Source organism: Centrocercus urophasianus, unplaced genomic scaffold, assembly GCF_019232065.1.
Source record: "Centrocercus urophasianus isolate 14NV4802_14NV808 unplaced genomic scaffold, USGS_Curo_1.0 seq_14, whole genome shotgun sequence".
Lineage (NCBI taxonomy): Eukaryota > Metazoa > Chordata > Aves > Galliformes > Phasianidae > Centrocercus > Centrocercus urophasianus.
In genome coordinates this window covers 27,360,166-27,385,584 of record NW_024884586.1, presented here as the reverse complement: position 1 = coordinate 27,385,584, position 25,419 = coordinate 27,360,166, and the positions used below count along the sequence as shown (strand labels likewise).

Here is a 25,419-nt window from a genome sequence, read left to right as displayed (position 1 = left end):
CTGCTGCTTACAGACTGTTCCTGAATTCTTTATTCCCTTGCTGCCATGGCATCTTTCATTCCTTGCTCAGCTGTACAAACAATTTTGTATAAAGCTACGTGGTTATGTACTTTGGAACTACTACATTTGAAGCAACTTCCTTGTAGAGGTTACCGTTTAAGTTAAAACTCTGCTTCAGCTACCTACAAAAGAGCAACAATCAGACTACCAACATGTTGCGACCATCACAAAACCTATAGATGTGCTGGCTGCTTATCTTTTCCGTTCTTGCTCTTCCACTTCATGCTGAATACTCTGTGGGGCAAGGATTGGGTTTTTACAGTGGGGTACAGTGGTACACTCTGGTTATAGAGCAGGGCCACAGCAGAACAGAAACAGGCACATACAACGGCATACGTACTACACAAAGTGTTTTCATCCTGCTGAACACCTCTTACTTGTTTCCATCTACCTCCTTGCAAGTGACTGCCCCAATAGGAGATAATGTGTATGAACGTTGGTTGAAAGAGAGTGAGGTCAAGTGAGAGATAAAAGAATAAAGTTGCAGGGAATAAAGGCTCAATGACAAGGGGCTTTATCAAAAAGGTGTAAGTATGTGAAAAAGTACCGTAAAAGAACATGAATCAGTTCCATCAGTGGTAGATGGACACTATGGTGAGATCAGAGAACATATAATTATGGTACAGAGAAGCTGGAAAAATATTAAGTTCAAAAAGGACTTAGCAAAAAGGATGAGACTTTTAAGCAGGTGATCTTATGTATCTTATGTTAAATGAATGCACCCAGAATCCTCTAAGCAGCGGTCAAGGGGGAGGAGATGACAAGACTACAGTTCAAACTACAGACAAAAACCTGCAAAGTACGCAGGAACGCAGGCCTGATGTACTCTACGTTTTAGGGATACATTCACATGGATAGCCATCCCCTTGCACCACAGAGCAGCAGCAAGAGGGAGATGAAGGAGCCAATTATGAACTCAATAGTGCACAAGCAGGGACTGAGTAACCAACCCTTTTACCCACAGAATATCTCCCACAGGGAGCCTGAGTTGGTAATTATGAATTAATAATGAATTTCCTAAAGGTCAGTAAGCACTCCAGGACCTCAGTATCATCCTAACAGGGACAACAAAGCAGTTGTTTTATTTTTCCACCTTAAAACGACGCTTCTGGCTGACCCTTCCCACAGCCAGAGAAGCCGAACGAAGGGAAAGCACAGCCCCCTCCCACAGAGACGACCTCCGCTCCCTTTGCTCCCGGCCCGTGCAGCCCCCCCCGGGGGTGATTTCCACATCGCAGCGGCACCTGCGGCCGCGTCCCTGGACACCTGTGCTCCCCGGGCCCGGCAGGCCGGGCCCCTCGACAGGAGAGCCCCGGGCCCGTTACCGTACCCGCCGCCGCGGCGAGAGGGGTTGGGGATGGAGAAGGCCGCCGCCCGGCAGCCCAAACCGGCCGCGGATCCCCAGGTGGATCGAGGCGGCACCGTGACGCCTCTATCTCACCCGAAGGAGCCGTCAGGGAAAGGGCGGGGAGGAAAGCAGGCTCCCAGAAAAGCCCCCAGCTACACCCTGAGGCCCACCGCTCTCCTTCCCCACTGCAGGCAGAACAGCGGCCGAGCCGAGCGACAGAAAACGCGGGAGCCGCTCACCTGTCTGCTTCTCCCGGATGCTGGCCGCCATTTTGCCTCGCCGCCAGCCCGGCCGCAGCTTCCCGCCCACTGCCGCGCACGCAGTAGACCGGCGACGTGGCGGCCCAGCACAGGGGCGGGGCGGAGCCGTTTCTTTCCCGCCGTTGCCGGGCGGCTCGCGAGAGGCTCCGCGCGGCCTGCGCCCAGCAAGCGCGAGCTGCACTGGGATGCTTTGAGCCTTAAGCCCGAATTTCAGGCAAGAGGCCGCACCTGTGTTTGCCCTACCCGCATGGTGCGTGCACAAACTACAGCCGCGCAGCTGGGAGGCAATTAGGCAGCCAAGTAGAGACAGCAGCTGGCGAAGATGAATTCATCAGCAATTAAACACCTCTACGACTTAAGTTTGCGCGTCTCTCCTTTGCACGCTCTTTGCAGTCTTCTGTAGGCACTATCCGCCCAGCTGTTCTGTGCTTAGAGAAAGCATTGAGGAGGAATAGTCCCGTGCAGATAAAACTGACAAAGATAGGAGGGTTAATGTGCACGACTACGAGGGCTGCTTCAAAAGCAACGCCTCTTATTTTAGTACATTAGCCTACGATGTCAGAGATGATGCTAAGCACGGCAGGATCTGAACTTTCCCACCACTATTCCTGTCCATTTTGTTGGCACCAGAGGCTTCTGACTTGGAAGAGCAGAAGCAAAGGTGCGTCATTGCATTTCTCCCTGCAGAAAGAACTGCAGCTGCTTTTCATCACTAGCAAAAATGCACAGCTGATGATGGTGATTATGTTGAAAAATAGTGGTTTGGAGCAGAAAATTTGGTGTATCGAAGAGTGTTAATTGCACTTATCTCTTGTAGACTCCGCAGAAATGAGCAGGAGACATTACTTTGGGAGCAACCTACTCAGCATGTGTAGCAGAAGCTAATGCAACCAGAAGAAAACAGCAATAACTCTTCTAGAACTAAAACCCATAGAACAAAAGCAAAGCAAAGAGTCACATTTAATACAACATGGTAATTTAACCCTTTATTGCACTTTCAAACATATACATGTCTCCCACAACTGTGTATTTCAACACTGATGCTACACCTGTCACTTATTGCTTGAAGCTGCAACACTTCAGACACTGATTCTGCAGCTGACTGAGATGGAGTTTTACATATTTAGAAAACTCTAATTAATGGCATAATATTCTAGTAACAATGACTTTTAGACAGTTCACACAATACAAAATTAGGTTTTCTTTTTTACAAACATTATCATGATTAGTTTTCCATACACACTAAGATACTTCAATTTTTTTCTTTTTTCTTTTTTAAACAATTACTCTAGGTAAAAAAAAAAAAAAAAAAGTAAAACCTGAGCTGTAAAATGCTTTATTACACAGTAAGAATCAATACAAACTCTAAAAGCGTATTTTGTAGCCTCCAGTCTCATCCGAATGAAGTTTTTGTAAAATTTTTGATGCTATTTTTAAAACGCATATGCATAATATGACTGAATTATCATAGAATCATGGAATAGAATCATAGCATGGCTTGGGTTGGAATGGACTCTAAATACCATCCAGTGCCAACCCCCCTGCCATAGGCAAGGCTGCCACTCTCCAGAACAGGTTGCCCAAGGCTTTGAATGCCTCCAGGGATGGAGCATCCACACACTGTGCAACCTGTTCCAGTGATTCACCACTATCCAGTAAAAAATATTCTCCTAAAATTAATGACTCGAACACTCTGTCCAACATTTCAGTTTTACCTCCCAAATTTTTGAAATCTTCCAGCTGAGAACTGAACACATTAGTGGAAGTCTGAGCTTTAGACTTCAAGTATAAACTGATATAAATTCCTTCTCATTTTGCAAAATATTTCATTCACAAACTAATTTGAAATGCTAACAGCTTGTTTTAATTAAGCATCCATTGCATGAGTCACTAAGTTTCTACATCTTGGTCTTCATATATTTAAAATATTTGTGTGGTTTTGACATTATATATACTTTATTAAGAGACCATACTAAAACCACGAGTACTAAGCTAGTATTGCTTACTAGAAAAAAAAAAGATCACCCTAGAAAATAGCTTATTTGATGCACAGATTCCAGAAGAAATTTTGGGGGATGGAAGGGGAAGTTTGATACAGAAACAGAGAAGTTCTTTGGCCAGTCAAACACAAGACAGAGGTCTGTAGTAGTTCACTTACAGTCCTGACAAATCCTACACAAGACGAAACTTCTTTAAAACTGAAACCACTAATACATAGATGTTTGTTCTTCTGTTACAGAAATACTTACATTCCTAATTTCCAATGTGCCTCAGGTTAACATTTTCGTAAAATAAGGAAATAATAGTATTGCACTTCAGTGACTTACTTTACCAATTAAATTATGGTGGTCATCATAGCAAAAGCAATTGCTCCAGAAGTTTTCAAATAAGATAGACTTTTCTGTGTTTTCGTGAATTAGAAGTCAGCTTGTTCAATGGCATAATCTTAACAGAAACTTCAAGTAAATTTAAGATTGGCATTTATAGATGCATGCAGAAAAAGAACAGAAAAGGAAATTCTTCTCTGCAATAGAAATACATTAGAGATGCAATTTGAATAAAACTAGGATTTTATTGAAGTATCTAGAGAGAGCAAATCACCTACAAGGAAGGGAAGACAACCTTAGATAAGCACACCAGTATTAGAAAATGAGAATGAGAAAAAGTTCCCAATCAGAAAAATGTTTGCATGCAATATTAAAGACTATTTTGAGAATTCTATGTTTTGATATGGCGTTGTATGCTTCCTTAACATTGTATATGGTAACTCAGGATTTCTCTCACAGCTGATAGGTTAGTTCTTTACATATTAAAAAAAAAAAAAAAGTATGAACTGATGAACTCAAAACTGATAAGCCATAAAAGGAGCCCTATTTTTTAATCTTGGATGCATTTGAAGCCTGGTGTTCACATGAAATTACTATTTCTTCATCTACAGAAGGTTTTAAAACAGTTTATTTTATTTAGTTCCACTTTTTGTACTGCTTCCCCTCCTAATGCAGGTACCAACAGCAGTTAGCAACTGACTTTGAAGATTATCCATGTGCTGCTTGCAACAAGTTCAATACTTCCAGTCCGGAAAAATGCCATAACATTACAAAATATGTTAATTTCTAAGTTAGTCAAGGAAAAAAAATACTGCACTGAATACACTCATCTTTAAACTAAAATATCCTATCTATAGGGGATTCATTGTGTTAAAAGAACAAAAAGAAGAATGAACCCAACACAAGCCCTCATTAAGCAAATCAGTTTGCAACAGATTGCCTTACTTGTGCTGGTAACAGAGTATTCTGAAGCCAAGTAAGAATTTAGTGGCAATTTAGCATTCAGAAATCCAGAAAAAGTGACAAGCATGGCATACTATTAGAGAAAAAAGATCATGAAAGAATGATTAAAAAACTTGGAATGTAAGTGATCCAAATGATATTCTCCAAGAGGTCATTTCCTTCAGATTCTGTTTGAGTTTATAACATTTATGTTTCAGAACCAGGAAAGCATCAATTGTCCTGCTTTAATTTATAATATTCCTTAATTAAAACGAAAACATTTTTATGATTACTTTTAAAATAGCTGAAAAAAATGAAAAACAAAAATGCCTGACCTAACCTTTGGCATAATTTATATAGACTGAAATGCAAAAATAAGTGGCATACTTTCATGGGGCTATATAAAAGAAAAAAAAAAAGAAACGCAGATGCTGTAGCAATTTAAGAAAGGTTTAAAAATACCCACATAATGTTAAATGAACTGCATAACAAACACCCAGTCTTCAACCCTACAGTACAGTCATACCATATTTAGTGAAAGCAACTGCCACTTACACAGGTCTTCAGTTGCAGTACATTGCCACATACTTGGTGTTCACTAATACAATTTATTAATGAGAGGAAAACAGTGATGAACCAGAACTTGAAACTGGATTTAGTTGGTTTTTGTTGTTGTTGTTTTTAAACTACCTATCAATTTATAATCAACTGTAAGTATACTTTCTGGCCAAGACATTAAAAAAGAAAGCAATCCTGCAATACAGACATATCTATCTATATACATATACTGACTTACCTTTGCTAGGGATGCAATTTAAATGACCAAACTGACAGTAAAAATGTGAAATTCTGTGAAGAGGCTTGCATATATTAAAGATGAATTTTTTTTAACTTTTTTTTTCAGTTTCATAGCTCTAGCATCATTGTGTTACTACATAGAGATTTCATTACTAATTGTTTATGGCTTAATGTTATTTATACAAATACTGCAGAATTAAAACTTTTTACACAGTCGCTAAAAATGCATCTAAAATTGAAAAGGAAGAAGTGTTTAGAATAAAAGCTAGAGAAGCATCAGGCACTAATAACAGGCCTGATGGTAGACTACCTGCAATTCAAATAACTTCAGTGCATATTCATTTGAAAATACTGACTTCCGTGGAAGAAAATTCAACATCTTCTTCTAATAAGCAAATTTTTTGTATTTCATTTTGAAGGATCACTTATAGTTGCACGTTGGAGACCTACTTCAAGCTTCTAATAATATGTATAGTCACAATAGTAAAAGCTACCATACAGTAGCAGAATCAATAAGGTTGCAAATGCCAAAGATTTTGTTCAACAGCAGAAACTCAAGTTCAACCACATTTTCTTCTTGCTGCTTATTATTTTGCCTTGATCTTCTCTAAATTGTGGTCACATTTTAATGCATTGAACGCAACAGCCTAAAGCCTAACTTCCATAGGTTTATAAGAATCAAAGCATAAATGAATCAACATGAAAGCAGTTAACTGAAAATAGTAACACAGAACTGAAGCACTCAGTTTTACTCGAGACAAAGCTCTACAGCAGTTACCTTTAAAAAAAAAAAACAACTGCTTTGACTGAAAGGTGTGTGTATACAATCCATTTACTTTTAGGAAATTGCTAAAATGCTCCAGAATTTGGTAACATCCCATGTATGTCTAGAACAAAAATACCCATTCTAAATAAGACTGCTGGCTGGAAAAGCCAATTTCTAATTAAGGAGATGATTGAAAAACAACAACACCCAAACCAACTGACTTGCATCTGAAAACAGTTTTCCATTTTACAAGATTAGTACTTCTCTCAGCATATCTTTGGAGGACAAATGGTAAAAGACAGCATACCATCAAAACATAAAGGCATCTTGCCAGCAGACACTCCCACAGAAAGCTGAAGTTTCCAATGATTGGTTTAGTAGCAAAAATATTTATTCTCTCTCGCCTCTTAATGTGTTTCTGATAGTGAATTCCATTTTATTTTTAAAACTCTCATATGTCCTTGTTATTGGGAGTTCTAAGCAATTTAAGAGTCTGTTTCCAATGGGATAATGTACAGGCAGAAATTTAATAGTAGGTTCAGGATCAAAACCAATAGGCGGTATAGAAGAACAACCAGTTACGAAGAATAAAATATCCTGTAATGTCACCACAGACTCACCACCTAAAAAAACAAAAGCCAAGACAACATTTAGATTATATCAGTCATTGTTTTTTACTCTTAAGCCATATCCCTCCATGTGCTAGAAAGGAAAAAATGAAATCAGAGAACCTCAGATTAATATGCTGGGTGTATATTCAATATTATGGCCAAAGAGGAAAGACTGTAGCAAAACAAAAAAAAACAGCCAAACAAAAAACAACTACATAAACACAAAACCAAAACAAAGTCTGCTTGCATTAGTTTGAGAAATCTTAGGACAACAGAAGAGTTTTTTAGTTGTTACTGGCTTTTTGATAGTTCGCAGCAGAACCAGGTGGTTAAGTTTTCTTTTATAAACTGATCTCAAGTTTTACTATAGGTGGCAAATGTTTTCAGAAATTAGAATTGGTTAGGAAGAGGTGGTGAGGGAGAAAAATTAGGAAATGACAGTCAACTGGAAACTTTCCATGTCTTACTGCAGTAAACTAAAAAAAAAAAAACAAAAAAAAACAAAAAAAACCCACCAAACCCTATGTTTATCAGCAATTAAATGCCCAGGAATGGGTAATAAAGGCCAGAGGGAGGGGTGGGGGAAGGGAAGGGGTTACTCACTTTCCACGTCTTGCAAATAACCCATCCAAAAATCAGCACCTCCAATTTCGTTTACATCTGGTGAGCGATGGATTGTAAAGAGATCACAGAGAGCTTCTGCAGAAAGGTTTTCAGGTTTGTGGCAAAATACGCTAGAAAAAGCATCCGGATGCATTTCCATTTTCTCTAGCACACCAAGAGTTTTCAAACCTTGCCTAAAACTAAGAGAGGGAGAGAATGGAAAAACAAACAAACAAGCATCAGAAAGCCAGCAAGTAACTAACTGTGCTCTTACCATCCCTAAGTTTAATTTATTAAAAATACAAACCCTCACATTCAAAGTTTTTTTTTCCCATAGGTCTCAGAGATTCACTTGATTAAAATCTGTCAAAAGATAACACCACAAACCTCGATGTACTTTTCAAGAATTAGCATCCAGTGCCTTTTTACTGAATGGATGAGTAATTTAGATTTAAGGCCAGAGGCCAAATAAAAAAAAAATAGTCAACAGTAGCAAGTGTCCTCTTCTAGCTGAATTCACATAGGAATATGAATACAAGCAATGTTTACACTGTAAACCAGCCAGTTTGTACTTGTGCACGTTATCACCACTGTACTGGCACACAGACTCCCCAGTTGGAATAAGAATGAACCATACTGAAATTCTAAACATGTTTAAGCACTTCTAAAATTTGAAGTCTCTACATTTGAGTATTTTTGAATTACAACTGAATACAGGCTACAGATCTTGTAAACCTTTGCACTACAGCTGTCAACCTCCCCTTTTCATAATATTAAAAAAAAAGGACACTAACTTAGTAGAACAAAGTAGGTTATCAAATATTTGCAACAAAAATTAAACAGATGTAACTGTTTCAGTCTTTCAGTTAAACTAACAAACTAGTCTGTTTTATTCACTTAAATGGAAAATATTCACAAACTTGTGAAATTTAGTTTTAGTAACATACATTAGTTTTAGCAAGAAAAATAAAGCAAGCTTGAAAATTCACAAACAAAACAAACCTTTCCAAAGGTGAAATAATTCTCTTGATTACATGATGGATCAATAAGTCATTCACAAGCATATCCTTATCACGCAAAGCTGTTATAGGTCTTAAACATCCAGCAGCAGCAAGGAAGTCATGGCAGTCATGCACGGTTGACTGTAGGCTGGACAGAGTCTCTGAATATTTTATCTGCATTAAAGATAAAAGTAGGAATTTGTTTACTTCATGCTTATATATGTAACATACACACATTTTTATGAGGGGAAGGTGAGCGAGAATGAACATTTAAATTCGAACTGAAGTTGTATTTTATAAGCTCCTCTTTGTATCCGAATATAGACTTACATAGGAATTCTCCAGTAAATGTAGCTTTATTTACCTTATTTATTGTCTGTGCTACACCAGCATCAGCAACATCATCCAAGTTTGGCTTCACATTCTCTGGACCATAGACAAGACAATCAAACAATACTTTGGAAAAGAAACCAGGAGATGGGCCACCATGAACTAGAGAAACTGCAATCATTTTGCCAGCTTCAAAATACAGGTTCTCTTTTAGAGCTGCAAATGAAACAAATATACTTTATCATCTACATCTAAAATAATTTATGATTTTTTTTTAAATAAATAACTTAATTCACTTTTACTACAGGAAATGTAGCACTAAGTTTATCGTCTGCTGTTGCTTGAAATAGTAGAAGTGGTAATTTTTATTTAAGAGTACCACAGTTCTTTTACTGCAACTTCTCCAGCTAGTGTTGAGATTGGAGATCTAACTATCATTTCCACTTTGTATCCAACGCACATTTAATTCTGAAGCACAAGAACTCAAGATGGCTTTGGATCTTTAGAGATAAGTGTTCTAGAAATTTCAATGAAACAAAAATAAGTAATACCAATAGTGAATCAGAAAGGAAGAAGTTCACTTATAGAGAACAAGACCCAAGAACTTTGAAGTCTATTAACATGCTATATTTTTCTCCTGACAGTTATTAACATTTCACACTCACCAAGCATTCTTTTATTTTAAAAACAAACAGTAGTGAATTTAAACATTTACAATTCCAACCTCTCCAGCTTTTAGAAGCAAAAAAAAAAAAAAAAAAACCAAAAAAAAAAAAAAAAACAAACAAAAATCTCTTTTTTATTTAAAAAAAAAAAAAAAAAAAACCAAAAAAAAAAAAAAAACCCACAAAAATTGCTTCTGTCCTTTCAGGGCTATAATGAACTAACAATCATACAGGTTGAACATTAAAAAACCTTTGAAGTGACACAGCTCTTCATTCTGGAAAAAGCATTTAATTACCTTGAGGGTCAAGCGACAAGTTCTTTGCAGAAGAGCCCTCAAACAATGATGAATTCTGAATATGAAGCATTAGTAGCTGGAAGAAAAGATGTTTTGAGCCAGTAAAAGAATCTGCTTTTATACTGTTTTTGCAGTTTGTGAACTTCACTTCAATGGTGTTTGTAGGTCTGAAGTTACGTTGTCTAAATCCTTTTAAAGCACTCTTCCAGACATTTTCTGTATTAATGTTAAGTCTTGTAGTTTTTGTATTAATTTGATGCTTTAACTCCTTCAGTACATTAGAAGCTTCCTTTCTTTGCACTCTTAAATGCCTACAAAAAATTGCATATGTTTTCAGATAAATCTACAATTCCTGAAGAACAAGTTTTACAAACAGCAACATAAAATCTTTTTAAGAAAAACTCTAAACACTTCAGCACATTTAGGTATTACCAAATTATGCCAGTAAAACATTTGGAGTAGATTCTTAAAATTTTAGCTCTGGAGTGGTAAATTACTTTAAACTATAACTAAGAACTAGGGGAAAAAAAAAGGTAGAAACAATTACATTGGCATAACACAACTGGTTTTCTGATTTCACTTACACCAGTGAGGTGTCAAACAATTCTTACATCACTGTTCTGTGTTTGAACAATGCAGAACAAGTGAGAAATTGAAGAGTGTACCATGTTTGTGTTAAAGTTAGAATACTGTGAACTATTAGCTGATATACATCTCTGTCACTATGATCAAATATGCATTTGAGTGGAGGAGGAAAAAATGTTTCAACTCCCATTAAAACAATTACTGCAGCAGCCACATTTTAAATTGCTACCAAAACTACTTAAAGTGCACTGTAAGTAACTAGCTCTTTCATGAGAACTTGTGGCACATACAGATAGAATTCACAAATACTAATGCTACAAATAATTTTGTATCCTTGAACTGAATATTCTGTTAAAACATGTTATCTTACCTATGATTTTAGCAAACTGACAAGCTACCCTTTATGGTATAAACATAAAAACATTGACAATTCAGGATGTTTAATTTGAAGGAAACAGAACTCTTTTTACTCCTTAGTCTTTTTCATGAATGGCTTGCCATTTTTCCTTAAGAGCAAATATGTATTTTTGAGTTTTGATCACCTTGATATCTTACTTAAAAATACACAGATTCTTCCTTACCTTTCCCCTAGTATGTGAAAACAGTGGACAGCATTATAAAATTAAGTCTTCTATTCTTTCAGTGACTATAGATAAACATACACCCACATACACTTAGCCACTATACATACATAAAAATACATGCACACACATCATATTGTGCACAAAATATGTATAAAGACATGTGCTAGATTGCTTTTTGATGTACAAGAAAAGAAGAAAGTACTTTTTCCTTAGGGAGCGGTTCCTGTTTGACATCAGTGGAGATAAAGACATTGCCACTCTATTGGATGTTGGAAGTTCTAGGAGTGAGCAGGGTGACAAGTGGTTCTGGCACATTATCTTTGGTGATCTATAAGCAAAAAGATACTTTAAGAGCTACAACCAAAGAACACATAATCACTTCTTATTTGAAGGTAGCAATATACTTTCCCACTGTTTCAGTACCAAAAACTCATTTGTTGGCTCATTCAGAGGAAGTCCACCAGAGCCTGAATTACAGTTTTACAAAGAATAATTCAGCGTTTTATTATGAGGCGGTTTTAAGATCAGTTTTTAGTTGCATCCTACATAAGACATGCAAGTCCTGATTCTACAGTCTTTGGAAACTTTTATTACTGCAGAAGAACACAAGATTTATAAATCATGTCTAGTAAAGTCTAGTAAACTAGACTTCTAGCACACTTAACACTGAAATATACTGGTAAAGAACCTTAGCTTTAACTTTTGCCATTTGTACATTCAAAGTGATCTCAATTTTAAAGATTCCTTTTACAAACGTCTAATTCAGTCAAATTAAGAACTGGTTTACATGCCATCCAACGTGAATTACTGTAGCAAATTTACAGAGTTCACAGCTTACTCAAAACTGGAGTCACAAAACTTTCTATTCAAACTTGAGCAGTTTGCAAATTAGCATAGGAAGTCTCTCCTACAAAATAAGCCATCACCTCCTTACGTTTAAATACTATTTTACATTACAATCTCTTTTCTGCTATAAGATTACACACTGGAGAAGACGGTTGTGTTGAGATCCAGGTGACTGCCGAGGGAGCTTTGGAGATGGTTCTTCCAGCAAACAAGCTGTCCCATCCACCTTTTCTGAGGGAGCCAAAGAATGCTTTTTCCCTTTGCTGTATTTCCCTGCATGGTGAAATATACGAAGTTAATCAATTTTCTAGCTGTAAAATGTGCACATATATCAAATATTACCATTAGCAAGTCGCCATCATATTCATAACATTACCTTTTGCAAAGATGCTTCTGCATTCCACACAGTCCCAGTTTTGCTCCCATGATTTAATGGATGAACAGGCCAAGTGAGTTCCACGGGAACCACAAGACTGACAACGCTTTATTTCCCACTTACTAAAATTAAAAACTTATTTTAGAATTATACAGAAGAATGAGACTAGTAAAAACCAGGAACACTGAACAGTAAAATTAAACAGTAAATGTAATCGAGGCAGTAAATTCACAAGGCATAATTCAGCAATCTGGTAAGACTGTAAATTAGAAAGGGAACTTCTTCAGACAATATGTACTCAGCTCCCAGGTGCAAATAAAAAAAACCAGTTAGCCATGTTCTAGCTTTCTGTATTAAATACATGAGCAGATGTGCTCCCCAGCCCTGCATTGAAAGTTAATAGCTTGCTGCCAGTATTTTATCCTCTTGTTGACAGTCAGCATTCTCAATGAGGACTCAATGAGGACCCCTTGTTTATCTTTCCAAAATGTTGAGTTCTGTATCAGTTGAGTAATGTAATTGATTATTTTTACATATTCTGTAAGACTCTTCACTACTGACAGTATTTAAGTTACTGCTAGAATTTTGTCTAAACTTATTCACATTTACTTGAACATACTATAATGGAACAATGTGACTGATACTAGCTCAAGCACTGGAGGCCAAAAGGTACAACTCTTGAAGACTATGTAAATTCTGACATGTACATGTACCAAGAATTAACCATGTACACGTACCAAGAATGAACCAAGTGAAGCTTGACCAAATCTTTATGAAGTAAACTTAAAATACCTACAGGGAAAAACCTGCCACAAAATGTCTTTACAGAGGCACTGTGTGACATTTGCATATACCCATCCCAATAAGAACATGTATGTTACAGAAACACGCAAAGCAATTAAAAAGAACCACAGAAAATGAACTTAATCAAAAGTTAAGCAAGTGGTAGAACCAAAAAAAAACCTTTTACAATATTGCTCAAGCTTCCATAAGCTATCACCAGTATTCTAACCATCTGCATGCAAAGGGACAGCAACATGTCCTATGTGGGTTAGAACCATCCCCCTTTTGTAAAAGAAGCAGAATCATCAGCAGAAAGATTTATCTGTTCAAAATCCCATTTGTAACATAGCAACTTCAATTCAAATGCTTGGTTGATACTTGAGAAATAGATTTTATACATAGATTTTACGCTAGCTAATTTTCACCCAGTTAGTACTTTAACAAGTTTCTTGTAAAGGCATTAAGCTAAGTAAATCAAGCTGCAAATGATAGAATTAACATTTAGTTTAGGCATGTGCTATTCCATTTTTGCAGATATACAAATTCCACTACAGCTGTTTTATGAAATGAGAACAGGGATAATTGAGAATAGACAGGACTGTTTTTTATAAGCTGATGAAGTTTGAGAAAACTGGTATTTAAATATTGCTATTACCAGGAATAAATTTTATATATAAATATTGAGCTGAAATTAAAACCCAGTGCTGAAAAATACTACAGCTTTCTTCTTTAATTTTTAAATTAGAAGTCCATCCCTAATTATCTTCCTGCAAAAACTACCATACCTATCAGGTTTGTTATAGTCTCTTCCATTCTTGCAGAGACATCTTCTAATGTCACAGTGTTGATAACACTGCAGAAGGTCTTGATAAGCATTGTCCTCAAGTTCCCAAGATGCATCCCTATAAGCAAGGCAGAGAACCTGTTACTACAACTTTGTTTCTGATTATTTAAGTGGATTACTTCATCTTTTGGAAAATGTGTATGTAATAAGCACGTGAAAATGTTCCAATTAGATAACATTTTAGGCAACAACTAAGCAAATTGAGGAGGCAAAATAAAACCTAGGATGAAAAAGAAATAATTGCTGTCAAGATACTAACTACCTAAAAGCCTCTAAGTCTATAAGTGTTCACTTGATTTGTATTACTGTTACCACATCACTATCTAGCCCAGAAAATCCGATAATTTTTTTTTTCTGTTCAATTTCTTTAATCACCTCTTTGGATTCTCACAGTAGAAACATACTACTGTTATTTTCCAATATCCAGAGAAACCCTGAAGTAGGAATAACAAAAATACTATTGTAAAATACAAACTGATACACTGTTACTGTGTCATGTTTCTTTGAAGTATTTTTTTATTTTTGCATGACCTTGGCGTGTATTTGCTCTGTTGCCTATTACTCTTTGTCATGGCAGACACAGGTGCTTGTTTTGGCAATTTACTCAAAATACTGTTAAGAAAAATGGGTCAGTATTTTCCAAGCCATTATGAGACACTTCATCACATATTCTGATTCTTCGTCCTCTCCAAAATCTGGAGCTCCTGTTTCCAGAGAGAATTAGCAGCAGCCTCAAAAGATACCAGTAGTTAAAGAATAATTCTTTCAATAATGAAACACGATCACTTTATCTTTATCTGAGCCCCAGCAAATTGTAGAAACTTATGAAAAACAGCCCAGAATTTTAGTACCCTTAGCAGTCCCTGGGGAAAAGCTGTATGGCTAAGTAATCAATGGACTGTAACAATGTTTGGGCAACAACTCAGATAATTTAAGAACTTAGATGAGAAAATACATTTGTTATCAACCTACATTAATGTCAAATTATCATATTTAAGAATTGTTTTGATCTTTTAGATAGGTCCCTGGTTTAATCACAACATTGAACATGACTTTCCAGAACTTCCAGCTCAATGTCTAACTAGTCTAACTTTCGACAATTTTGCTGCATAACTAAAAGGAAACGTGCTACTTCCTACCAAAATAATTCTACCATGGAAGGTAGATTTGAAGTTCCACATATTCATTGATGCAAACTGTATAGAACAGCAATAAAAAAATAAATAAAGTTTCTACTAGTCAAAGTAAGCTTGTATAAAGCATTATTGATTATTTACCAAGTTACTTACTTCTCTGGAATGTGTATGCCCATTCTCAACATTTCTTTCTGAAATTTGTCCTTGTTATTACATACTGCACACCTAAAGAAAAATATCCCAGCACTCAAAGCTTGATACTGTGATGGGGAAAAAAAAAAGGAGAACAACAGAAAACCAAACCAATTATTGAATTATTACCAATCTCTGAACGACAATAGATGTTGTCTTGACACCTCTACCATATTTCTTGCATCATTAATCCACACTGTCCTGACACAGATTTTGCTCCAATGACAGTCATGATGTCACTTAACCTTGAAGCAAATGCTATTTCATCCTCCTTTAACGGACAACTGAGCTACTCTGGTGGCCTTCTATGATGGAATGACAGCACTGGTAGACAAAGGAAGGGCAACTGATGTCCTATACCTGGCCTTATGCAAAGCCTTTGACATAGCTCTACACCTCATCTCTAAATCAGAGAGGGATGAATTTGAAGGGATGACTATTCAATGGATTAAAAAAATTAAAATTGGCAGCATGGTCACAGCCAGAGAGTGGTGGCCAACAGCTCTGTGTGCAGGCGGAAATCAGCAATGAGTAGCGCCTCCCAGGGGTCCGCGTTGGAACCTGTCCTCTTCAACATGTTTATCAATGACCGAGGCAGAGGGTTGAGTGCCCGCTCAGTACGTTTGCTGATGACAGTAAACTGAGTGGTGCAGTTGATAGAACAGAAGGGACACCATCCAGGGGAACTTGGACAGGGTTTTAAAGTGGGCCCACAGGAACCTTATGAGGTTCAACAGGGACAAATGCAAGGTATCCAGGATTGCCCTGACCTGATATGTATTACAGACTACTAGAAAATTCCTTGAGAGCAGCCCTGCACATAAGGACTTGGAGTTGGATCCCGCTGGACAAAAAGCTGGACGTGAGCCAGCAGCATGTGCCTGTGCACTATCCCCAAATAATTTTATGTGATTTTAAGCAGCTGTTTGATTATTTTTAAAAATCAGACTGTGATTTCCACGGATGGAAGGAAAAAATAACATAAGAACCTGTATTACCTGCAAGCATTCTCGATGAAACCAAGTATTTTTACAACAAGGACTTCTCAACACACTGTACAGTGGAAGATGTTCAACCAAATCCAGGCATATTGTACACTGCGAAGGTTCTCTAGATTCTTTATCCGAAAAGATTTGAACTGGTTTATGTTCCCAACAGTAAGATCTACAAATGATAACACAAGGTTCCCTCACCAAAAATATATTTCAAGAGCTTTCTTCATAAAAATGAACTTGCTGTTCATTTTGTTCAATCACACCTGTTATTCATAGATAAATACACTATTAGGCAAGATGAAAGGCAAAGATAAATTGTTTAAGGCATCAAGGCAATAGAATACAGTGGAAGAGGCACATTGCCAACTTATACCTGCTATATTGTGAGGATGACATATTCTTGTCTGTCAGTATTTCTTTTGGTCCAAATATTATTGTTCCTGTCTAACATCAGTGCATGCAGCACAGGAAATAAGCAGAAGAAATTGGAAATCAAGGTGCAGTTAGAAAATTATGACCTATTTACTACAACAAAAACACAGTGGGACAAAAATTGCACAACTGGTGCACAATAACTGAGGACCACAAGCTTTTCAGAAGAGACAGGCAAGGCAAAAAGGGCAGAGGAGTTGCCGCCTACGTTAAGAAATGGACAGATTATGAAGAGGTGCCTCTAAAAAATAGCCACAATCAGACTGAAAACTTATGGGTTAAGTTATTGGACCAAAACAATAAAAATCATCTGATGGGCAGGGAATACTATGGGCTACCTGATCAAGGAGAGCCAGTTGATGAGGCCTTCTTGCATCAGCTTCAAGAAGCATCTCACTCACATGATCTCATTCTGATGAGAGATTTCTACCACTCAGATGTCTGCTGGGAAGGCAACAGGGTAGGCTGCAAGCAATCCAGAAGACTCCTGGAGTCTGCTGAGGATAAATTCCCAGAACAGAAAGCTACTGGACAGACCAATCTGCAGTGAGATGCTACTGGACCTTGTACTGGCCAGCACAGAGGGGCTCATTAAAGAGGTTAAGATTGAAGGCAGTCTGGGACATAGTGACCATGCCCTGGTTGACTTTGTGATCTAGAGGAATTTGGGCCTGGCAAAGAGCAGAATCAGGACCCTGAACTTTGGAAGAGCAAACTTTCGGCAGTTAAAGGAATTACTGAATGAGGTCCCTGGGAGGCTTATTTTAGAGATAAAAGAGCAGAGCAAAACTAGTAGCTAGAGACGCCTTTCTGAAAGCACAACAGCTCTCTTCCTGTCTACCAGCATAAGAAATCAAGCAGAGAAGATAGGAAACTGGCATGGCTGAATGAGGACCTGCTGGTTAAACTGAGGGAAAAGTGGGACATGTACAAGCAGTGGAATCAGAGATGTTCAGCCTGGGAAGATGCTCAGCCCAGGAAGGCCTACTGCATCCCACGCTGTGTTAAAAAGAGGTATGACACTTTAAGGTCTCTTCCAACTCAAACCATTCTTTGATCAGAACCTCCTTTTTTCCCCCCCATGTTTCCATACTGTCATGACTATAAAGGATCCATTTTGATTTCATACAATGGCTCTACAATTTCTAGTTAGGGTGATAAATTCTATAACTTAGCTCATGCTCAAAGTAAGAAAATAGAGAAGATACACAGCTCTAGAATAAATCTTTCTGAAAATGCATTATTTTTACATGTGCTTGACTTCATGGTAAAGTTTGAGATATTCATTTAAAAGTTAAATGCCTCCCAGATTGCCATCCTCCTGCTAACTCTGTTTTCGATAGGCAGCATGAAAACATAATCAAACACACTTAAGACTAGTTTGACTACAAACAAGCTGTTGCAAAGATGATAGCAAAAGAACATACAACCTAACTTAGACATTTGACACAAAATTCATTTCTTCCCAATCAATCAGTAACAAGCAGACCTAGAACTTCCATTCGGAAACACAATGGAATGGCTTATATCAAACAAGCATGACAAACCAAGGGAAGGAATTAGAGGAAAAAGCTATTTTCACACACAGGAGGCAGACATACAAAAAACCCCCCAAACCACACCCCAACCATTTTACTTCTTTTAGAGTGCTGAAAATTTACCTTATATGTACCGTTAATGCAATGTACTTGCTTGCTTTTTGTGTTTTCCACAAATTAAGATTTTTTTAATTAACAATTTATAGTTCTTACAGCCTCCTCAAAGGTCACAAATGAAAAAAACAAATGAACTCTTGTCTAAATAGAACTGAGAACAACGAAAAAACCGTAAGCCAACACAAAATCCCCAAATTTACCTGAAGTCTTCCATGAACTGAAAAACACATTCCTTTTGTAACCCACAAGGAAAATGGTAACTTCGCTTACATTTGGGAGCCACACATCCAATTGAAGCACCCTTTTTCCTGCAGATATTACACACCTGGGAAGAATATGTTTTAGAAAGAAAAACATTAAATATCTGAAGCATAATTATTTTCCTGTGTTCTATGCATATTTCAAAGAGAAGACACTTATTTCATATAATTTGATTAGGTTTTGTTTTGCATGTATGTTGATTGTAACCTGCAAGCTGAAATGCAAATTATTCTATTGGTAGTTAATTTAGCTGCATCTATAGAATTACAGATCAGTTTGAGACTCCTAAAGGATTATGTGTATGCGCATTGCTCTTTTTAGTTCATCTACAACACACACAAGAAATAAAAACATTAGCAATTCTACAGGATGTCTCATCTCTTCAGCTCCCAGGAACCCAATACCCTTGTTACTGACGTGTAAAATTCAGATGCTTGAATGGGTTCAGAGCATTGGCTGTTGACAAAAATAAACCCCACAGATGACACCACATATATGCTTAATGAAAAGTTACTCTTTCTCTCCTTGTAAAGAGATCATTCTTACCAGTCTTGCAGCTCTGTTAACTTCTTTCCTAATATCTTCGATCAAAAATCCATCTATACCTTCATCTTCTTCCCCCCTCTGCCAAATGCCACTTGACATCAACTACAAAAACAGATTAATTATTAAAACCATTCATCTATCTAAAGACTTCAAATTATCTACACTGTATTGTCAAGCAGAAGAGACAAATTTAGTCAAACAAAGCTCGCACGTAAGTATTTGACAGAGTAGAATGGCTTCTTTCTGTCTCCCAATTCACTGCTATTGGTCTGCCATGACCAACTCACATTTCCAAGCACCTGATGCTGATGATATAGCACAAAGACAAGTAACCTAATCCCAGCTATATACATACGTGATTATAAAAATAATTCAAAGCATCTATGCTTTAGAAGGTACTCATCTGATCTGAAACAACAGATTTCAGTAGCCAGTAGAGCCCAAGATGGAGTCTTATTTCCCACTCAAAATACAGGATCTACTCAGATAACTGTCAAACAGTTACTTTCATTAAACAAGGTTTCAGAAGAAATAAAATTAAATTAATTCAGTTACTGTGAATGACAATTTTGTTGGGAAGATAATTAGCACAGTAAGAAGTATCTGTGCTGAAGTGCAACCTCAAAGGAGAAGTAATACACTTTAAAGGAGAAATAAATAAGAAGAGAATCTGGTATTATGGCAAGTCAGGACAGTTTGACGATAATTTAGAGTAAATAGTTATCTCATAAGGCAGTTACACTGCAGACTTCAAATAAGTAGATGGTTTCATAACTTGAGACTGGCAAAAATAAGGGAGGCATCATATCAAGTTATAGTTTCCACAGAAGAAAAAAAATCTCTCTCTCTATAGTTTCATTTTCTAACTACACATTTTTAATCAATACTTTTAGTCTAATAAATGTTAAGTTTCATAGCAAAAACAATTAAGGATGTATTTCCAAACCTGAGGCACTTGGCAATGAAAAATTAATATGTACCACTAATTGACCTCTTTCTAAAACTCATTCCTTATAGTACTCATAATAAACTTTTTTTTTTTTTTAAGGAAAACAAACATGATTTTACTAAGTTGTCGGAATGAAAATCTACAAGGTAACTACAAGAAGCTCCTTATAAAAAAATAACTTACAAATCAGTCATTTGATGCTATAACACCTTCATAATACTCAGTGTTGCAAGCATGCACTTTCCTAGCTGTTCTGCTCCATCAGGATGCTTCTTCTGCCATTTCATTGGGCTGTATGTGACACAAGGTTATCACAAACAGACCTAAACTTCTTTCCAACTGATTAAAACTGATTGAAGAAAAATTGTCTTTACATAACTTCAGAAAACTTCCACTCTGCCTTATCTTTTAAGGATTTAACATCCAAACTACTAATCATCTAAAAAACTTGAAGTTTAGAGTTTGAAAGGTAGCATAAATAGAACTTGAATCTTGGAAAATGATAAATGTGGTAAATATTTGTCGTTTATATCCATAACTTTGTGCAACTCAAACTTTTACTGAATGGATACTATAGCTGCGAATAATGAGTAGGCTTCATCTTACCAAACTGAAAACAAGGACTCTAAGTGACAGCATCATCCTATGTACAGTCAAGAGATTAGCTCACACCCAACCGCAAACTAGCGATAAACATGAATAAAGATGAAAACTTTACCCCACTTATTCCACAAAGGGTGAAATTTGCACATTTTGACACTATGTTTATTTTTACAGAAGTGAATATGTAGGTGCAATCTGTTCTCTCTCTCTTAAATGTACCTTCTTTGTTATGACAGGTTGGAGAATGAACTAAGTAATCAAATGAAATGTAGCACTTAACAAGTACAAGCCTTCAAGGCTACAATGCCTTCAGTTCAAGTTTTACAACAAACCATTTAGACAAGTTACAGCTATTTAATACTTGTTGTACTTACTATTCTTCAGCTAACATAATAATACTACCACTACATACTTACCAAACAGTAATTATGAAGAGTGAGATTATGTTCTACATAGGTCCTTTTTTCTCCATACTTTTCAGGGCAGTTATCTGTCCGTCCACAGAGAACACAAGCTAAAACACAGAATCATGTTTAGGATCAGTGAGTCCTGGAATCGACATCAATCAGTTATAAAGCAGTAACTCACCACTTTTAATCACATGCATCCTCAAGCAGCTTACAGGATAAAGGACAGTAGATACTGAAGGGGAACTCAGAAACAGCAATTTGTGACCAAAGGATGGTCAGAGAGGGAAGGAAGGCCTGACTCCACGAAGGGTTAAACCGGCTAGAAGCAAAAATACCAGAGACAGAATAACTCTGTGTTAAAGAAACTTCCCTTGGTGAGAAGGTAAGAACACTCAGGGCACTGTCTGGTAGCCTTTGCATTCCAAGATTACTACCGGGCCACATCTGGGCAGCAGAACTGAGGGGGTGAACACTCAGCTAAGGCATCTGATGCTGAAGCAAGTGTATAGAGAGAAAAGGCATCTTTGCAGGCTCCTTGTAGGACTGCTTACAGCGGCAGGGATCCGTCTGCTGCATCACTCATTAAATTTGATTTTTATATTTAAATACAAACATGTTTATTTGTCTCAAGTCGTTGAGTAACAACTACACATTAATATCCTTGTCTAAAGAAATACTGAATTCCACAGTAAACAAAGAAGTAAGTCTACTATTTATTCCTTCCTTACTTCCTAGTATGAAAATACTCCACTGGTTCCAACTGCCTGCTGATTTGGGACAGGGCTATCACCAATGCAAACTCAGAAGATTTTGCTCACAACCAAAAAGTTCCTCCATAAAGCCTGCAGAAAATTATTAAGCAGCAAACAATGTGCAAATCTGTGAAATATATGACCTCTAATTTTTTTTAGTATAATACACAAAGACGTCACCATATTAGAATTCATGAAGACTTCTTTGTATTTCTATGTGACAATCTTCATGAAGAGAGTTAGCAGTATGCAGACTGTCAAGTTACAAGCAATATTTTAAAAATATATTAGTTTCAAAACATTTAAAAACTGCAGACATCAATGTCAACTAAAGCCTTGAGAATTTCCCCATTTCTGAAGTTCCAAGCCCATCAGCATACTCAAGCATGCATAGGCAGGGAATATCTTCCCTTCAACTCTTAACAGATATATAAAATAGATTTTCAATATACTAACATCAGGAGCAGTCAAAATAAAGTGATTTATAATTGATATATTATATGAAGACTAAAGATTTACATAACTATTTGATTAAAGCCTTACTTACGCGGGCTTTGAATGTCAAAATTATTCTCACTCATTCTAGTGAGTTCTTCAAGCTGTTTATCATGAAAAAGAAATGAAGAGTTAAATACACATCTAATGCATTAAGAATCAACATGATGTACTACTGTTATAGTTCATCCCAAATTCAAAAAAATCCCAAAGCTCAGTAAAGTTTTTAAAATGAAAACAAGAACAAAAGAACCAGTTTTAGAATTCAGCTGTTATTGTGAGAGATGAGGGTTCAAAAAGAAGGATGCAGAATAAATACACCCATACCAACGAACATATTTTGGTTATTTTCTCAAAACACCAGAAACATATTTTATTTTGAAAATAAGCAGCTGCTGAATTGGAATTTTATACATATACATAAATGTACATTCATAGTTATTTTCAACATCAACAATAATGAAGTAATGATCCAAGGAGAACTAAAGCAGTGGCAGTGACTCCTGCTCAAATAAGAGATAGTATTAACACGAGTAATTTAGGAGAAGAATACTGGGAAAGATGGTGACTGCGACTGAGGAGGTAGTTTTCCACTGTTCCCAAGATCTTATTCAAAGAAATCCTGATTAAAGACTAGAAAAAGAGAAATGCGAGAAATCAGAAACAGACAGGCAGACAGGGGAATCAGCACAGGCCAGGACTACATATTTTACATTTTGAAGTAGAGTAATCCATTTGGAAACACTGACCTGACTTAAGCTGCGTTTCTTCCAAAACATACTCTTAAAAACCAGATCTCCAGGAAACATTAACACAGGTAGGTAGGGAGTTGGCCTACCCTACCCCACATTCCACACTTCCTGGACTACATGGAACAGCTCATGAAGAAAGTAAAGGTAACGTGTTTCTTCATGGCAGCCCTAAGAACATTGCTCTTCCTCTAGTGCAAAGTCAAAGCCTTTCAGGTACTCAGCTGTAAACAGACAGCTTGCCTTTTCTCAGGAACTGCGGAATGCTTTGTGTGAGATTTGCAGGGCAAGCAAGGCAGGACAGCTGTCCCCAGGTCCACACTTGACCTCACTGGAGGGTGCACAACCTCCTGAATACGTGCCAAGGGAGCAAGGAGGCAGATGATAAATTCCATCTGCAAATTGGAAGTCTGACAAACTGAGCTATCAGAGCTTTGTTATTTACAGTTTTGTTTAAACGGTCCTTGTACAAACTTTTGCAAATACAGTACTGCAGCCACGTGGTTGAAGTTGCAGGTAAGGCATGGCATCAACGAAAGAGAAAGAAAAAAAAATGGACGGCAGAAGTCTTGGGTCTGACTTCTGTTCTATGCCACAGCCATTAAAGATAAACAAAATACTTCCACAGGAGATGTTTGCCAAAGAATGGTCTAAAATGAAAATAAACATTGATGTGATCAACATAGGCTATGGTAAGTGCCAACAGCCACGTGAACATATGGTTTCACCTTTCCCCAGGAAAAAAAAACAAAACAACTTCCCCTTTTCTAAATTATGAAAAAAATAAAGATACCGAATTAGGTACAGAGGGAGCAGAAAACACAGCTTACACATTTGCCCCGTTCTTAGCTTACTGCCAGTTCTCACAATTCCGAACCTACCACAGGGTAACACCGTAAAGAAACCCTTCACATAAAACCACACAAGACCGGTTTTACACCTTTTGTATTGCACAGAGCCACACCAAGCGGAGAAAGCACGTTTGGCTGGAAACAAGCAAAGCTCCTTCCTCCTCCCCTTTGTGCCGGTTCCAGCAAAATCAACCAACAAAGTCCTTATTCCTCCCCGCATTCCTCGCACTCCCTCAGGGAGTTGAATCCTGCAATTTTGACTGCAAGTCAAAGGAGATGCAAAGTCGAACACCAGAGCTCCATAAATAGAGCTCACGCGTGAGTTCCCCAGGATCAAAGCAATCTCGTATTAGTCTATCGGCAGGACAGGAGCACATTATCACCCACTGTTTACAAGAATGGAAATGTAAATACAACATTTATTCTGCCAAAGCGGACTAAAAAAGCCTCTGAATGACAGCAGTTAAGTTCCAGAACTTAATGGTTCTATGGTTCTCCAGAACGCCAAGTATTTTTAACTTTTTTTTTTTTTTTTTTTTAAATTAATGACGAAGAGGGAAACAAACAGGCACTGCTCCGTGAGAGTGGATTTCAGGTACCCAATTAGTACGGAGTACGAACAAAGCCGCACGGAACCTTCCCAGCTACCCTCGTCCCGTGCCCTCCGTATTTATACACGACAGAGCCCCGCATCAACTCGCAGTTCGTACCACAGCACAGACCCACCGCACGTCGAGGAAAAGTAATGCTCTGCGTCTCACGGGAACTCAGCCCGGCCCGACTCGCCTCCCTCCAGGTCTCAGACAGCTGAGGCCGCACCGCGGGTCCTGGCAGCAGCAGCACGGCAGTTCCCGCGGGCTGCCCGCTCCCCGTACTCAGGCGGCGGCCGCCCGAGGCAGAGGGACGGCACCGCGCCTCTGCGCTTCGCTCGCGGGGAAGCAGAGGCTCTACAGGCGGCGCGCTTTAAATCGCCCTAACGCCCCGCTCTGCTCTCGCCTCGTCTCTCTACCCCCGGCAGCATCGGGAGACCGGCGGTAGCGAGGCAAAAGCCTCAGCCCACCAAACATGTTACTCACCCCGAGGGCGGCGCAGCCAACAGCGAGGTCCGGCAGCAGCGGCCCCACGCCGCAACCGCCTGCGTTAACTGACAGACAATTCAAACCCCAACATCCGCCGACGCACCGGAAGTCTGGAGTCCGCCCCTCGCTCCGCCCCTCGCTCCGCCCCCCATCCCATCCATTCCACCGGCTCTCGGCCGCCTTCGTTGGGTCGGCAGGAGGAGATTCGAGATCTCGGAAATCGGCGTTTGGCTGGGACTGCCACAGGAGGGCCAGCGGCGGAGCTCCGCAGCCCCGCGCTCCGCCCTCC

At 38.1% G+C, this 25,419-nt stretch overlaps 2 protein-coding genes across 4 annotated transcripts in view; both read right to left on the bottom strand.

Annotated features, from left to right (window-relative positions):
- The window catches only part of SCFD1 (sec1 family domain containing 1), a 45,098-nt gene extending 43,370 nt beyond the window's left edge, over positions 1-1,728 (bottom strand). The window contains exon 1 of the mRNA XM_042813656.1: positions 1,648-1,728. Coding sequence (XP_042669590.1) covers positions 1,648-1,678 — 31 coding nt within the window. The 5' untranslated portion in view covers positions 1,679-1,728. The remainder of the gene's footprint in view (positions 1-1,647) is intronic.
- Positions 1,729-2,627: 899 nt separating this feature from the next.
- G2E3 (G2/M-phase specific E3 ubiquitin protein ligase) lies at positions 2,628-25,217 on the bottom strand. Of its 3 annotated transcripts, XM_042814412.1 has the most exons (16): positions 25,128-25,217; positions 22,504-22,555; positions 21,211-21,308; positions 19,243-19,344; positions 18,636-18,760; positions 16,352-16,517; positions 15,315-15,421; positions 13,967-14,083; positions 12,399-12,520; positions 12,163-12,295; positions 11,379-11,504; positions 10,008-10,318; positions 9,081-9,262; positions 8,718-8,890; positions 7,716-7,915; positions 2,628-7,124 (listed from the first exon to the last, which is right to left on the bottom strand). In XM_042814412.1, exons 2-16 carry the CDS (start codon positions 22,535-22,537, stop codon positions 6,892-6,894), a joined length of 2,229 nt encoding a protein of 742 aa, XP_042670346.1. In that variant the 5' UTR covers positions 22,538-22,555; positions 25,128-25,217; the 3' UTR covers positions 2,628-6,891. The 3 variants fall into 3 exon arrangements, with proteins under 3 accessions (XP_042670346.1, XP_042670347.1, XP_042670344.1); XM_042814413.1 differs by lacking the exon at positions 22,504-22,555 and having other exon boundaries at positions 25,128-25,168; XM_042814410.1 differs by lacking the exons at positions 18,636-18,760; positions 19,243-19,344; positions 21,211-21,308; positions 22,504-22,555; positions 25,128-25,217 and adding an exon at positions 17,119-17,795.
- Positions 25,218-25,419: the final 202 nt, after the last annotated feature.